The following is a 16,589-nucleotide window of genomic DNA, read 5'->3' as shown; positions in this document are numbered from 1 at the left end:
GAGAGCTTGGGAAGTGAGTCAGTTGTTGTTCGCCGATGATACAGCGGTGGTGGCTGATTCATGTGAGAAACTGCAGAAGCTAGTGACTGAGTTTGGTAAAGTGTGTGAAAGAAGAAAGTTGAGAGTAAATGGGAATAAGAGTAAGGTTATTAGGTACAGTAGGGTTGAGGGTCAAGTAAATTGGGAGGCAAGTTTGAATGGAGAAAAACTGGAGGAAGTGAAGTGTTTTAGATATCTGGGAGTGGACTTGGCAGCGGATGGAACCATGGAAGCAGAAGTGAATCATAGGGTGGGGGAGGGGGCGAAAATTCTGGGAGCCTTGAAGAATGTGTGGAAGTCGAAAACATTATCTCGGAAAGCAAAAATGGGTATGTTTGAAGGAATAGTGGTTCCAACAATGTTGTATGGTTGCGAGGCGTGGGCTATGGATAGAGTTGTGAAAAGGAGGGTGGATGTGCTGGAAATGAGATGTTTGAGGACAATATGTGGTATGAGGTGGTTTGATCGAGTAAGTAATAATAGAGTAAGAGAGATGTGTGGTCATAAAAAGAGTGTGGTTGAGAGAGCAGAAGATTGTGTTTTAAATGGTTTGGTCACATGGAGAGAATGAGTGAGGAAAGATTGACAAAGAGGATATATGTGTCAGAGGTGGAGAGAACAAGAAGTGGGAGACCAAATTGGAGGTGGAAAGATGGAGTGAAAAAGATTTTGAGTGATCGGTTCCTGAACATGCAGGAGGGTGAAAGGCGTGCAAGGAATAGAGTGAATTGGAACGATGTGGTATACCAGGGTCGACGTGCTGTCAATGGATTGAACCAGGGCATGTGAAGCGTCTGGGGTAAACCATGGAAAGTTGTGTGGGGCCTGGATGTGGAAAGGGTGCTGTGGTTTCGGTGCATTATTACATGACAGCTAGAGACTGAGTGTGAATGAATGGGGCCTTTGTTGTCTTTTCCTAGAGCTACCTCGCACACATGAGGGGGGAGGGTGTTGTTATTCCATGTGTGGCAGGGTGGTGACGGGAATGAATAAAGGCAGACAGTATGAATTATGTACATGGGTATATATGTATATGTCTGTGGGTATATATATATGTATACAATGAGATGTATAGGTATGTATATGTGCTGTGTGTGGACGTGTATGTATATACATGTGTATGTGGGTAGGTTTGGCCATTCTTTCGTCTGTTTCCTTGCGCTACCTCGCTAACGCGGGAGACAGCGACAAAGCAAAATAATAAAAAAAATAATAGTACAGCCATGTATTGTATGAAAACAGCCTTCACAGTACTGTTACCATGTTGTTCTGCATCGTCATATAAATTAATGACTTTCTCTATAATCAACAAATTCTTATGCTCCTACACAGAAGTTATTCTCCAAGACTGTGCTGAATGAGATGACTTGAATTTTTAATGTCAGTCTTCTGCATCAGCTTACTACATTTTATTCCTTTTGGTGATGGACAGATCTTTTTCCTGAACTTTATCCAAGAACTAGATATCCATTTTACCACATAGAGGCCTCAAGCAGTAATATTTTCTACAGTCCATGCTTACCATGTAACTGTTGCTATAAACAAAATATTTGTACTAACCTTAATACCAGCAGCAAAAAGGCAGTTTGCCAAGCCATCTGCAAGAGGATCCTCTGGCCCAATAACTACCACACTGACATTATGTTCACGGCATGCCTCTACAACCATCTAAAAACCACAGTCAAATTAGAATGCTATCAAGAATGCAAAATGGCTTTTCAATAAAATATCTAACTGCATAAAGTAGTCACTATATATATAATTATATTCGCACTGTGATGATAAAATCTTAGCTCTTCACCTTGTGGTCCTTGATGTTGATGGATATGTTGGTAACACTTCTGATGGTGTGGGTGCCAGCATTACCTGGAGCAATTAAGACAGATGACACAGCAGGAGAGGCAGCCAGAGCAACAGCAATTGCATGCTCTCGACCTCCTGAGCCAAGTACCAGAACCACACTCATCTGAAATTTTGCACAGTAAATCTTACACATCATCCTCAGCCACATACACACACAAAAGACATCATGTTGACTACCTAAACTTTGTACAGCCTAAAGGGACACCCTCAAATGTCTAACTCCCCTTACAAAACACTTGCTATCTACTAACAGCCCTTAAATGCAATTCAGCTTATTTATGACTGAATGCTTAACTGCCTTTCAACTATCATTAAAGAAAACAATTGTTCTTTTGCTATAAGACAAAGCTGCCTCTTTAATGACAAAGAAGGTCACTTTTGCCAAACAACTCCACTAAGAACCAGCATCCCATTTCCATACAGGCCCAAGGAAAACCTACATCCCTTTAAATTCCTTGGGAGTGTTGCTCCTTTTCTGTGACTGGAGGATATCCACCCAGTAAACAAGTTTTAGGAAACCCTCCCTATGTGCACGTTCAGAGGAAAACTTTCTTTAGCTTTGAAGGACACAATGTATGGCTATATACTTGAGAAGCTTTATTCTAAGCCCTTGGAACACATCCACCAGTCGACAACCTTAAGGAGAAATTTTCTAGTCAGCAGTTCTATGGCACAGTCTGCCTTTTAACATATTTAAGAGAAACTATCAATCCACAGCTACAAGGAACACTGTATGATGTATTTGTCATCAGCATTAAAAGAAGGATATCTATTTTCATCCCTAAGAACTTTGTTTACCTCAAGTGGATATCTATACCTCCAAGGGACATCCTCACCAATCTACATCCCTATGGGACATCCCCGTCTACAGTCACAGAGAATACCTATTCTTGTCTATAGCCCTAAGTAACATCATAACACGTCGAAAGCCCTAAGATTCACTTATGTTTGAATTTACATGAATTTGTTACCCTTACAGCAACATTGTGTTTACAACTCTAGGAGCAACCTCAACAGTTTTCATCAACAATGGGCCAACTTCATTACTACAACTCTTGGTAACATCGCCATCCTACATTTCAAGGTAATCCTCCCCTATATACCCAGAATACACCCTGTCAACAGCCCTCTAATATAAGCATCACCTGTCTAATGCTCTTTGGAACATACTTCAAGGTTTATTCAGACTTTTTACAAAACCACAGAACATCCCCCCCCCCAAAAAAAAATATATATATCACTTATACTGTTCAATTAAACATATAAAATATTTCCCCATTCTCGTACAACCTTGGAAAGACTATTTGCAATCTACAGCTATATCCCTTGGCCGTGTGTACACATGTTTGTAGCTCCTAACAATCTTATGAAGATAAGTTCTATTAATTTCCGTTGCTTCAAGTTATTTAGTGCACTACAAACTTACAGAACTGTGCAGTTTTAATGTATTCTCCAATATATTGCCAAATGGTTTTGTTGCAGCCTTAAATCACTAAGGTATGTTACTTTTTAGTCTATCAGGCTTTACTAACTAATAGTATACTAATTATGACGTATGCTATATTGTATTTGTTGACAAATTAAGATGCATTTTAAGTAAACCATATAACTCTACATTTCGTTCGAAAATTTGCTTCTAAGCCAAACCACAATTAGTTTATATTTGCCATAGCCTCGGGCTGCCCGCGGTACCTACCGTGTACCCAAGCCTCCATCACGAATACTTTCTTTTTTAATGATCATAGCTAGTTTTTTGAAATGCTTAGTAACTGGGTAGCCAGTTTACAGCAAACAAATGCATACTCTAAAAGATACCTTTTTTTACCCGTTATAGATTAATATCATTTAATGAGTATTCATTAAGGTAACATTATATACTTAATAACAATACATTTTACCAAGGTTTTCTACGATACTACCTTTTGAGAAAGTTCTCAGAAACTTTAAACTTAGTAACTACCCCAGCGTTTAAGTTGCTGACTACACCACGCCTCGCCATGCTTGCCTGTCTCTGAATTCTGAAGTCAGAGGCATTCTATTTTCAAAATTTTACCATCAGTACAATGATGTCACTTTTTAGTATTAATTAAATGTAATATATCCCTGATAACTGTTTATATAGGGGCCTGAGATATTTGGACACTTTAAATAAAAAGTGAACAAACGCAGTCTCAGTCGTACAACAAATCATCTGATAATCCTGTCAATTATGTGACCTGTCTCACACTCCATGTTACATTCTATCAGCAAACATTCATCCAAGCTGCTAACTGAAAAGCAAATACATTCATAAGAACTGTTTTTTGTATGAAACCAAAGTTTTCTAACCTTATGTCGGGGAAAACCAGAAAACAGTAGGCACAGAAACTTCCCAACCCTGAATCCAGTAGTACTTGTACCTTCGCTCGCCAGATAGTATCACAGCTTCCAGAACCGGTCAAGGAAGAGATGCCTTGCCACATGTAACATGAATACATTATCAAAAAGGAAGAATAATACCATACAAACTATCATATATTTCTGGAAATTACTGTACACTCCTACGCTCTCTCTCACTCTTTGGCATACAGAGATCATTTTCTGGGATTATTCAACTGGTTGCAGCAATACAGCAAAATCAGCATTAAATTTGTTTCAGATTAAAAAGAATTCAGGATCACTATCTACTTTTTCACCGAATAATGATGATAATCACAAAGTATTTCTTTATCTAATATATAAGAAGTCGGGGTATATTACAGAAAAAAGTGGACAAGAACATCATAGAACTTGACACAATGAGAAAGAGAGCAGTACATCAGGAAAACATGTTAGTATGGAAGTGTCACTTGACAAAAAAAAAAAAAATGGGAACATGAGAAAAAGTGGAAAACAAAAAAGAAACATAATTTCGGGAAAACGAAGAGATGATAATCGTAGATTCATTACTATTACCAAGAAGTTCTTGCCATTGACTGTTTCTGCTAGTTTCCATTACTGCATACTGAACGATTTTATCTATAGTTACTATTTTTTGCAGTTGTATGTCGAACATTATCGCGATAAGATGTACATTAGTAAAGTTGTCATCATATAATTGCTATTTACTCGTATACATACGATAATTATCTTACAAAGGATATCTGTATCGGGTGTTCACTGCTTTTGTTGTCATAAAACTGGTGCCTAATTCTATTACAAGTATAATAAGTATTCTTACATTTTGACGGTTCACCATGTACTGATATGTAAGAATTTGAAACTCTGTGTCTGCAAGCAATCCGAATCTGACGTATCAAGATCATCTTTGTGTATGAAGCCAAAAAAATAATGTTAACGTTGTTGGGTGACTGGCAAGGGCACTTGCATTCGTCTCATGTATATTATATAGTGGAGTAACATTTTTCTTTTATGAGAATGAACATATATATATATATATATATATATATATATATATATATATATATATATATATATATACATATATATACATTGCCGATTGAATTATACCTAAAGCAAGTATCCATCTATCTTCAACCTCCTTTTTTTAACTTGCTTGGATAAGTTAACCCTAAGTATTGAAGCACAAATTTATAGGAAGGATCACCCTATACAGTGCAGGTTGGGTAGTTAATACTTGTCAAACACCATCCACTACCTGTAAGAGCGTAGCATACATTATGTCTGGTCTACCCCCCATATATCTGGACAGAAGGGGAGCAAGCGAAGCAAATTTTTTTTTTTTTTTTACCTGGGCGAGATTCATTATGCTCTATAGTTATTTAGGCAGGGCAGATTTCATATAGTTTTACCTGAAAACAGACTACTATCTGCGCGTACTATGCAAAGTTTTCCCATATGCAAATAACGGAGACAACCCTACATAGAAATAAGAAATAAATGCAACTTTACAGGATTACTTTGAAATCTAATTTACCTCAGGTAGAGCTTGTTTGATATGTCATCTACTTAGATGTGATAATATTTGCTTTCACAAATATAAAAGATAACAAACCTGGCAAAGTCAAGTATGTTTGGCTACATTTTGGTCGATTATCGAATAAATTGCGTTACAAATGTGAATGTCGCTCAACGTACTGGAAAAAATAGATCAAGTTGCAGTGAGTGATAATAGAACCAGCTCACATTATGAAGTATTTTTGAGCAATTATTTGTAATCCGTTTAACATATGCTGCCATCAGTGATAGAATTTTTTTCTAAATAGCTGTTTATATACTTTGAATGTCACTATTCATTAAGACTACTTTACTTATCTCTTGCTGTTTGTATATTTCAACCGTTCTAGATAAATATCTAAATAATTTTCGTGGCGATTTCAAAACATTGCCGCCTCCGGAACAAGATAACAAGAACATTTTTCACCTTAAGGTTTGACTTCAGTTTAACCAGTAACACTATCACTCGCTCTTTCATTACATTGAACTATTCAGATGTTAAAGGCCTGCAACAAACCAAACCCATATCGACGTAGTTTATGTCATAACCAGTGGTTTTTTCCTCTAAATGATTTTTTGGTTCACTATCTCAAGTACTCGACCATAGTCATATAAACAATAGGGAGTAAGAACTTCATAAAGATTCTCCTGTCCCTCTACATTCATGTAATCAGTGTTATTTTTAAAGCAAATATTTCCATGAAATATGTACTTACCCACCCTCTTATCCCTAGGTGCGATATATCATTAGTATGATCTAGCTTTTGACCTAACCATCAAGGGTTATATTAAAGTTGATGCGATCATATGTGTCGTAATGCTCAAGTGGTTAAGGAAAATTCTTATTTATACATGCAAGGTGAAAATCATTCTTCCAGTTCATTTTGCTCTCCAATGTATTCTGCTCATTTGTGGTGGAAGCATAGTTCTAACATACTAGCAACAGTTATAAATTATTTTTGTCATAATATGGTGGTGAGAAGTGTTTTGGTGTAGTGAAAAATGAAGATGTTAGTGCATTATCTATGTATGTTGTTAGAAGTTTATTCTTTCCTATCTTGATAATGTCTGACCATCATCGTTGAAAGATTTTAGAGAATCCTATGTAGCTGCTCTTGATATTTCCAAAGCTCTTGACATGGTGTAACATCAGAGTCTCATCTTTAAGTTCCCCTCTATTGGTTTCCCTCGCTCATTTTGCTCCCCAATATTTAGCTTCTTCTCTGGCCGATTTATCATTGTGGTTGTTGATAGATCCACATAACCCCCTTTCTCCATCAGCAGCAGTGTCCTTCAAGGTTCTGTCCTGTATCACACACTTTTTCTCCTTTTTGTCAGCAATCCTCTCTTCCACAAATGACCAAATATGCTCATATACTGACGACTCAACACTGCATTCCTTCATATCCTTCAGTTCTACTCCTTCTCTCACTCACTCTTCATCTCATCTTGACACAACTTAATCAGTTAAATCAGACTTAGATGGGATATCTCAGTAGGGTAGACGAAATCTGGTTAAGTTTAATGCCTCCAAGACCCAGTTTCTACTCAGCTCCTTCAAAAACTCCTCACAACTTTCCTCTCTCCACTTCTTGACTCAGTGGACATACTTGGTATTACTGTAACATCCACTCTGTCTTGCAAACTCCCTACATTACAGAAATAACACTAGACCCCTCTCATCTAAACCACCCTGTAACGAATCTCCACCCCCAAATAGAAATGAAATTTTTGCTCTTGCCACATGCTTCAGCAAATTACACTCACAGAACCCCCATCCCAGCAAACACACATGACAAAACATACTTATTTACACATAAGTGTCCCAACAAGCACTAAACAGTTGCCTTTCCAGCTCAGTCTTGAATGCCACTCCACCAAACATATGGTACACCTATATGAAACTACACTTCCCAGACATACACAAGTTACACTTTCTTGTCTCTGCTCTGTACACCAGCCATCTCCAAAACACAACTACCACAGTGAAGTCATTGAACATAACTGCTCAGTTGCTTTGCACTCTCCCCGCATAGACACAATCACAACATCACTACATTTTATGACCTGTGGTCCCACCCAGTGGACGTGTTAAGCTTCCTTAGCATTACAGGAGCCCAGTTAGAAATACAGTAGACTCCTAGGGCCGGAGGTAAGTAGTAATTTGATGTAGAGTAAATGTTAAGTTTAAGGGTGAAATCTAAGGAGTAGGGTTATACATCTAATATTTGGGATTTTGACATGAAACTTCAAGATTATCCTTTGCACTGTTTACATTACAGTATAGATAACTTAGTGGAATTGCTTGGTAATGTAGAGACTCCCATAGTACAATTATGTTTGGATATTTTATGTCAGGTTTAGTAAGGTTGGGTTAGAACCCTATAAAATTCTACCAATTTACATAATAGATAGAACAAATAATCCTTTAAAGTGTGTCAAAATTATGAGCATGAAGTATGGGACCTCATTAGATATTACCAGTTTGATTATAGTATTCATATTTAAGTAAAAGTAAGTATACTTTTATTATTTTAAGAAAAAATGTAGATCTGATGAAGGTTTTTGTATGACATACAGATTCACTAGAAGAGTACCATTGAAGTTGAGATCAGATGAGTCTGTCATTTATTTGATTGTACGTAATCTGTCAGAATGCTTTATGTCTCAGTTTATTTAATCTTCAGTTTATGTTTCTATGATTATTTGATCTTCAGATGGCTGCATCAGTAGAGAGCTTAACCTCTGCAGTTTTAGCCAAGATGGGAGCCTCATCAGTAACAGAAATAGTTTCAACACTACCCAGTGCCCTTACTACAGGTTTGTATGGCTTTTGTTTTGGTCTCAGTATTTTTTCCCTCTCTTAATGCATCTGGTTATGTACATTATCCATGGGTTCTCATTTCCCCTGTTTGGGGTATTGCTTGCATATCTTGGGTTGCTCCTCCACCTGTGTCTTGGCTAAAGTGAAACCAAGTCTAACATCTTAGTAACTCTCCAGCGGTCACCTTTGCTGAGCCATCCCTTTTGGTCTGCCTTGACGTTCTTCCTTTCCCTCTTTCCTGCAGTTGACACTTTGTCTAGTGCTACTGTGAGCTTTCCATGAGTATTCCAGCCACTAAACTACAATGAGCTTTCCTTCTGTTCCAGAGTGACTTGCATGGTATGTTATATGTTATCAGTAATGATGTAACCTATGTCATATGAGCAGTGTGTCATTTTACCTGTGACAGATATTTTGGATGCTGCAGTAGTAACATTTCAGCTTATTTGCATCCTCAAATAAGGGACAGATGTTATGTGAAAAATAGTTTTTGTTGTAAATGGATTTTTTGATACTGATAATCCATCTTATGATAATTTTTTATCTTCGTTTACAGATGCAAATATCAGTGCAGCAGAGATGGAATTAAAGAATGGGAGAATGGAGAATGCCTTCCATCAGTTGTCTCTCTCTCATTCAACTCTCCTCCATCATCGCATGGCTCAGCGACTCCATAAGCCTAGGTAGATGCTTTATACCTTTTTATCTCTTTGCAATGGACTATATTATGTGCTAAATGTTGAATGACGATGCAGAGCTAAAGACATTTGTGTAGGCTTTACCATGGAAAGAGTGAAGGATTTGAATATATTTCTGTTGTGGCTTTCTTTATTTTTTCTTTTTCCATATTTGATCGCCGTTTCTTGCTTTAGTGAGGTAGCATCAGGAACAGACCAAGAAAGGCTGCATCCACTTACATCCATTCTCTAGCTGTCATATGCAATGCACTGAAACCACGGTCAACTATCCACAACCAGGCCCCACAGACCTTTCCATGATTTACCCCGGATACTTCACGTCCTGGTTCAGTCCATTGACATTATGTTGACCCCAGTATACCACGTCGGTCCAATTTACTGTATCCTGCATGCCTTTCATCGTGCTGCATGTTAAATCCCTGATCGCTCAAAATCTTTTTCACTCCAGCTTTCCATCTCCAATTTGTCTCCCAGTTCTCCTTGTTACTTCCACTTCTGACTCATATACCCTCTTTGTCAACCTGTCTCCATTCATTCTCTCTATATATGCAGACCATTTCAGCACACCCTCTTCAGCTTTCTCAACCATACTTCCTTTATTACCACTACTCTCTTACCCTTTCATTATTTACTTAATCAAACCACCTCACATTATATATTGTCCTTAAACATTTCATGTCCAGCACCTCCACCTTCTTATGCATACCCTTATCCATAGCCCATGCCTCACATCCATAAAAAGATATTGTTGGGACTATTATACCTTCAAACATACCCATTTTTACCCTTTCAAAAGAATATTCTCTCTTTCCATATTTTCTTCAGCATATATGATCATATGTCTTACTATAACTTTTAACCTATTCAGTCGAGGCAGTAAAGATGAAGATTGTAGTGCTGCTATATCTCCAGACTCACTTCAGACTGAAAAAGCTACATTGGCCACCACTGAGAAGGATGAAACCTTAAGCCTCCTTCAGAAACTTCCATCAGGTCAGTGTTGGTGAAGAGGTTTGAGAAAGAACCTGTTTCTTGGCAACACAGTTATAGAATTGAAGGCTTTAGAAATGAGGCCTTTATAAATATTAGAATGTATGTTTATATGATGTTTGCTTAAGCTATTTAAATTAATTTCCTTTGCTTTCTAAAGTTAGTAAGAGCCTGATAATGTAATCAAGATTTTTTTTCATACTTGATCACTGTTGCCCGCATTTCGAGGTAGCACCAGCAAATATGACTGTTGGATCATAGCTATTTGTATAAAATGCCTGAGCACTGTCAGAAGTGGCATATTAAGCACCAATTTTTGTTGAAATTGGTTTGTGAAAATTAGATTATTTTAGAACATATTTATTCATTATACTTAATCACTACAGTGGTGAAATTGATGAGAACTGCTATTGACGTTTGTGTGAATAAATTGTACATTTCCTTTTCCATAGCCAGAGGTTGAACCATTATGTGACATTCTTTTTTTTCATTCATTTCAATCTAAAAGTTTGTTTTCTAAATTGTTTCTTACATTTTTCATATGTATATATATGTATGTGTGTGTGTGTGTGTGTATGTGCGTATGTGTGTGTATGTGTGTGTGTGTGTGTATATGTATATATATATGTATATTATCCCTGGGGATAGGGGTGAAAGAATACTTCCCACGTATTCCTCGCGTGTCGTAGAAAGCGACTAGAGGGGACGGGAGCGGGGGGCCGGAAATCCTCCCCTCCTTGTATTAACTTTCTAAAATGGGAAACAGAAGAAGGAGTCATGCGGGGAGTGATCATCCTCCTCGAAGGCTCAGAGTGGGGTGCCTAAATGTGTGTGGATGTAACCAAGATGTGAAAAAAGGAGAGATAGGTAGTATGTTTGAGGAAAGGAACCTGGATGTTTTGGCTCTGAGTGAAACGAAGCTCAAGGGTAAAGGGGAAGAGTGGTTTGGAAATGTCTGGGGAGTGAAGTCAGGGGTTAGTGAGAGGACAAGAGCAAGGGAAGGAGTAGCAATACTCCTGAAACAGGAGTTGTGGGAGTATGTGATAGAATGTAAGAAAGTAAATTCTCGATTAATATGGGTAAAATTGAAAGTTGATGGAGAGAGGTGGGTGATTATTGGTGCATATGCACCTGGGCATGAGAAGAAAGATCATGAGAGGCAAGTGTTTTGGGAGCAGCTGAATGAGTGTGTTAGCGGTTTCGATGCACGAGACCGGGTTATAGTGATGGGTGATTTGAATGCAAAGGTGAGTAATGTGGCAGTTGAGGGAATAATTGGTATGCATGGGGTGTTCAGTGTTGTAAATGGAAATGGTGAAGAGCTTGTAGATTTATGTGCTGAAAAAGGACTGATGATTGGGAATACCTGGTTTAAAAAGCGAGATATACATAAGTATACTTATGTAAGTAGGAGAGATGGCCAGAGAGCGTTATTGGATTACGTGTTAATTGACAGGCGTGCGAAAGAGAGACTTTTGGATGTTAATGTGCTGAGAGGTGCAACTGGAGGGATGTCTGATCATTATCTTGTGGAGACTAAGGTGAAGATTAGTATGGGTTTTCAGAAAAGAGGAGTGAATGTTGGGGTGAAGAAGGTGGTGAGAGTGAGTGAGCTTGGGAAGGAGACCTGTGTGGGGAAGTACCAGGAGAGACTGTGTACAGAATGGAAAAAGGTGAGAACAATGGAAGTAAGGGGAGTGGGGGAGGAATGGGATGTATTTAGGGAATCAGTGATGGATTGCGCAAAAGATGCTTGTGGCATGAGAAGAGTGGGAGGTGGGCTGTTTAGAAAGGGTAGTGAGTGGTGGGATGAAGAAGTAAGAGTATTAGTGAAAGAGAAGAGAGAGGCATTTGGACGATTTTTGCAGGGAAAAAATGCAATTGAGTGGGAGAAGTATAAAAGAAAGAGACAGGAGGTCAAGAGAAAGGTGCAAGAGGTGAAAAAAAGGGCAAATGAGAGTTGGGGTGAGAGACTATCAGTAAATTTTAGGGAGAATAAAAAGATGTTCTGGAAGGAGGTAAATAGGGTGCGTAAGACAAGGGAGCAAATGGGAACTTCAGTGAAGGGCGTAAATGGGGAGGTGATAACAAGTAGCGGTGATGTGAGAAGGAGATGGAATGAGTATTTTGAAGGTTTGTTGAATGTGTCTGATGACAGAGTGGCAGATATAGGGTGTTTTGGTCGAGGTGATGTGCAAAGTGAGAGGGTTAGGGAAAATGATTTGGTAAACAGAGAAGAGGTAGTAAAAGCTGTGCGGAAGATGAAAGCCGGCAAGGCAGCAGGATTGGATGGTATTGCAGTGGAATTTATTAAAAAGGGGGGTGACTGTATTGTTGACTGGTTGGTAAGGTTATTTAATGTATGTATGACTCATGGTGAGGTGCCTGAGGATTGGCGGAATGCGTGCATAGTGCCATTGTACAAAGGCAAAGGGGATAAGAGTGAGTGCTCAAATTACAGAGGTATAAGTTTGTTGAGTATTCCTGGTAAATTATATGGGAGGGTATTGATTGAGAGGGTGAAGGCATGTACAGAGCATCAGATTGGGGAAGAGCAGTGCGGTTTCAGAAGTGGTAGAGGATGTGTGGATCAGGTGTTTGCTTTGAAGAATGTATGTGAGAAATACTTAGAAAAGCAAATGGATTTGTATGTAGCATATATGGATCTGGAGAAGGCATATGATAGAGTTGATAGAGATGCTCTGTGGAAGGTATTAAGAATATATGGTGTGGGAGGCAAGTTGTTAGAAGCAGTGAAAAGTTTTTATCGAGGATGTAAGGCATGTGTACGTGTAGGAAGAGAGGAAAGTGATTGGTTCTCAGTGAATGTAGGTTTGCGGCAGGGGTGTGTGATGTCTCCATGGTTGTTTAATTTGTTTATGGATGGGGTTGTTAGGGAGGTAAATGCAAGAGTCCTGGAAAGAGGGGCAAGTATGAAGTCTGTTGGGGATGAGAGAGCTTGGGAAGTGAGTCAATTGTTGTTCGCTGATGATACAGCGCTGGTGGCTGATTCATGTGAGAAACTGCAGAAGCTGGTGACTGAGTTTGGTAAAGTGTGTGGAAGAAGAAAGTTGAGAGTAAATGTGAATAAGAGCAAGGTTATTAGGTACAGTAGGGGTGAGGGTCAAGTCAATTGGGAGGTGAGTTTGAATGGAGAAAAACTGGAGGAAGTGAAGTGTTTTAGATATCTGGGAGTGGATCTGTCAGCAGATGGAACCATGGAAGCGGAAGTGGATCATAGGGTGGGGGAGGGGGCGGAAATTTTGGGAGCCTTGAAGAATGTGTGGAAGTCGAGAACATTATCTCGGAAAGCAAAAATGGGTATGTTTGAAGGAATAGTGGTTCCAACAATGTTGTATGGTTGCGAGGCGTGGGCTATGGATAGAGTTGTGCGCAGGAGGGTGGATGTGCTGGAAATGAGATGTTTGAGGACAATGTGTGGTGTGAGGTGGTTTGATCGAGTAAGTAACGTAAGGGTAAGAGAGATGTGTGGAAATAAAAAGAGCGTGGTTGAGAGAGCAGAAGAGGGTGTTTTGAAATGGTTTGGGCACATGGAGAGAATGAGTGAGGAAAGATTGACCAAGAGGATATATGTGTCGGAGGTGGAGGGAACGAGGAGAAGAGGGAGACCAAATTGGAGGTGGAAAGATGGAGTGAAAAAGATTTTGTGTGATCGGGGCCTGAACATGCAGGAGGGTGAAAGGAGGGCAAGGAATAGAGTGAATTGGAGCGATGTGGTATACAGGGGTTGACGTGCTGTCAGTGGATTGAATCAAGGCATGTGAAGCGTCTGGGGTAAACCATGGAAAGCTGTGTAGGTATGTATATTTGCGTGTGTGGACGTATGTACATGTGTATGGGGGGGGGGTGTTGGGCCATTTCTTTCGTCTGTTTCCTTGCGCTACCTCGCAAACGCGGGAGACAGCGACAAAGTATAAAAAAAAAAAAAAAAAACTTAATCACTGTTTCCCATGTCAGTGACGTGGCATCTGGAAACAAAGAATGGTCGCTGTCTCCCATGTTAGTGAGGTAGCGCAAGGAAACAGATGAAAGAAATGGACCAACCCACCCCCCTACACATGTATATACATACATATCCATGCACGCAAATATACATACCCATACATCTCAAAGTACACATATATATATATACACACAGACACATACATATATACCCATGCACACAATTCACACTGTCTGCCTTTATTCATTCCATCGCCACCTCGCCACACATGGAATAACATCCCCCTCCCCCCTCATGTGTGGGAGGTAGCGCTAGGAAAAGACAACAAAGGCCCCATTAGTTCACACTCAGTCTCTAGCTGTCATGCAATAATGCACCAAATCACAGCTCCCTTTCCACATCCAGGCCCCACAGAACTTTCCATGGTTTACCCAGACACTTCACATGCATTGATTCAATCCATTGACAGCACGTCGACCCCGGTATACCACATCGATCCAATTCACTCTATTCCTTGCCCACCTTGCATGTTCAGGCCCTGATCACTCAAAATCTTTTTCACTCCATCTTTCCACCTCCAATTTGGTCTCCCACTTCTCCTCGTTCCCTCCACCTCCAACACATATATCCCCTTGGTCAATCTTTCCTCACTCATTCTCTCCATGTGCCCAAACCATTTCAAAACACCCTCTTCTGCTCTCTCAACCACGCTCTTTTTATTTCCACATATCTCTCTTACCCTTACATTACTTACTCGATCAAAGCACCTAACACCACACATTGTCCTCAGACATCTCATTTCCAGCACATCCACCCTCCTGCGCACAACTCTATCCATAGCCCATGCCTCGCAACCATACAACATTGTTGGAACCACTATTCCTTCAAACTACCCATTTTTGCTTTCTGAGATAATGTTCTCGACTTCCACACATTCTTCGAGGCTCCCAGGATCTTCGCCCCCTCCCCCACCCTATGATTCACTTCCGCTTCCATGGTTCCATCCGCTGCCAAGTCCACTCCCAGATATCTAAAACACTTCACTTCCTCCAGTTTTCTCCATTCAAACTTACCTCCCAATTGACTTGATCCTCAACCCTACTGTACCTAATAACCTTACTCTTATTCACATTTACTCTTAACTTTCTTCTTTCACACACTTTACCAAACTCGGTCACCAGCTTCTGCAGTTTCTCACATAAATCATCATCAGTAAACAACAACTGACTCACTTCCCAAGCTCTCTCATCCACAACAGACTGCATACTTGCCCCTCTTTCCAAAACTCTTGCATTCACCTCCCTAACAACCCCATCCATAAACAAATTAAACAACCATGGAGACATCACACACCTCTGCCACAAACCTACATTCACTGAGAACCAATCACTTTCCTCTCTTCCTACACATACACATGCCTTACATCCTTGATAAAAACTTTTCACTGCTTCTAACAACTTGCCTCCCACACCATATATTCTTAATACCTTCCACAGAGCATCTTTATCAACTCTATCATATGCCTTCTCCAGATCCATAGATGCTACATACAAATCCATTTGCTTTTCTAAGTATTTCTCACATACATTCTTCAAAGCAAACACCTGATCCACACATCCTCTACCACTTCTGAAACCACACTGCTCTTCCCCAATCTGATGCTCTGTACATGCCTTCACCCTCTCAATCAATACCCTCCCATATAATTTACCAGGAATACTCAACAAACTTATACATCTGTAATATGAGCACTCACTCTCATCCCCTTTCCCTTTGTACAATGGCACTATGCAAGCATTCCGCCAATCCTCAGGCACCTCACCATGAATCATACATACATCAAATAACCTTACCCACCAGTCAACAATACAGTCACCCCCTTTTTTAATAAATTCCACTGCAATACCATCCAAACCTGCTGCCTTGCCGGCTTTCATCTTCCGCAAAGCTTTTACTACCTCTTCTCTGTTTACCAAATCATTTTCCCTAACCCTCTCACTTTGCACACCACCTCGACCAAAACACCCTATATCTGCCACTCTATCATCAAACACATTCAACAAACCTTCAAAATACTCACTCCATCTCCTTCTCACATCACCACTACTTGTTATCACCTCCCCATTAGCCCCCTTCACTGAAGTTCCCATTTGCTCCCTTGTCTTACGCACTTTATTTACCTCCTTCCAAAACATTTTTTTATTCTCCCTAAAATTTAATGATACTCTCTCACCCCAACTCTCATATGCCCTCTTTTTCGCCTCTTGCACCTTTC

General features: G+C 39.6%; 2 protein-coding genes across 7 annotated transcripts in view; one reads left to right on the top strand and one right to left on the bottom strand.

Moving 5' to 3' along the window:
- Gart (trifunctional purine biosynthetic protein adenosine-3 Gart) overlaps positions 1–4,408 on the bottom strand; it is a 100,225-nt gene extending 95,817 nt beyond the window's left edge. The window contains exons 1-3 of the mRNA XM_071669274.1: positions 4,302–4,408; positions 1,841–2,005; positions 1,600–1,707 (exon numbers count right to left, since the gene is read on the bottom strand). Of these exons, the coding sequence (XP_071525375.1) occupies positions 1,600–1,707; positions 1,841–2,005; positions 4,302–4,379 (351 nt within the window). The 5' untranslated portion in view covers positions 4,380–4,408. The remainder of the gene's footprint in view (positions 1–1,599; positions 1,708–1,840; positions 2,006–4,301) is intronic.
- Positions 4,409–6,085: 1,677 nt separating this feature from the next.
- Positions 6,086–16,589, top strand: part of Sse (extra spindle pole bodies like 1, separase) — a 50,032-nt gene continuing 39,528 nt past the window's right edge. For 4 of the 6 annotated variants that reach the window (XM_071669248.1, XM_071669252.1, XM_071669253.1 and 1 more), the window contains exons 1-4: positions 6,086–6,271; positions 8,556–8,658; positions 9,219–9,345; positions 10,229–10,353. In XM_071669248.1, the coding sequence (XP_071525349.1) occupies positions 6,125–6,271; positions 8,556–8,658; positions 9,219–9,345; positions 10,229–10,353 (502 nt within the window). In that variant the 5' untranslated portion in view covers positions 6,086–6,124. The other 2 variants (XM_071669249.1, XM_071669251.1) reach the window with 2 other exon arrangements.

This window comes from Panulirus ornatus, chromosome 14, assembly GCF_036320965.1.
Source record: "Panulirus ornatus isolate Po-2019 chromosome 14, ASM3632096v1, whole genome shotgun sequence".
NCBI classification, from domain to species: Eukaryota; Metazoa; Arthropoda; class Malacostraca; order Decapoda; family Palinuridae; genus Panulirus; species Panulirus ornatus.
The sequence above is the reverse complement of the archived record's forward strand: the minus strand, read 5'-3'. Positions and strand labels throughout refer to the sequence as shown.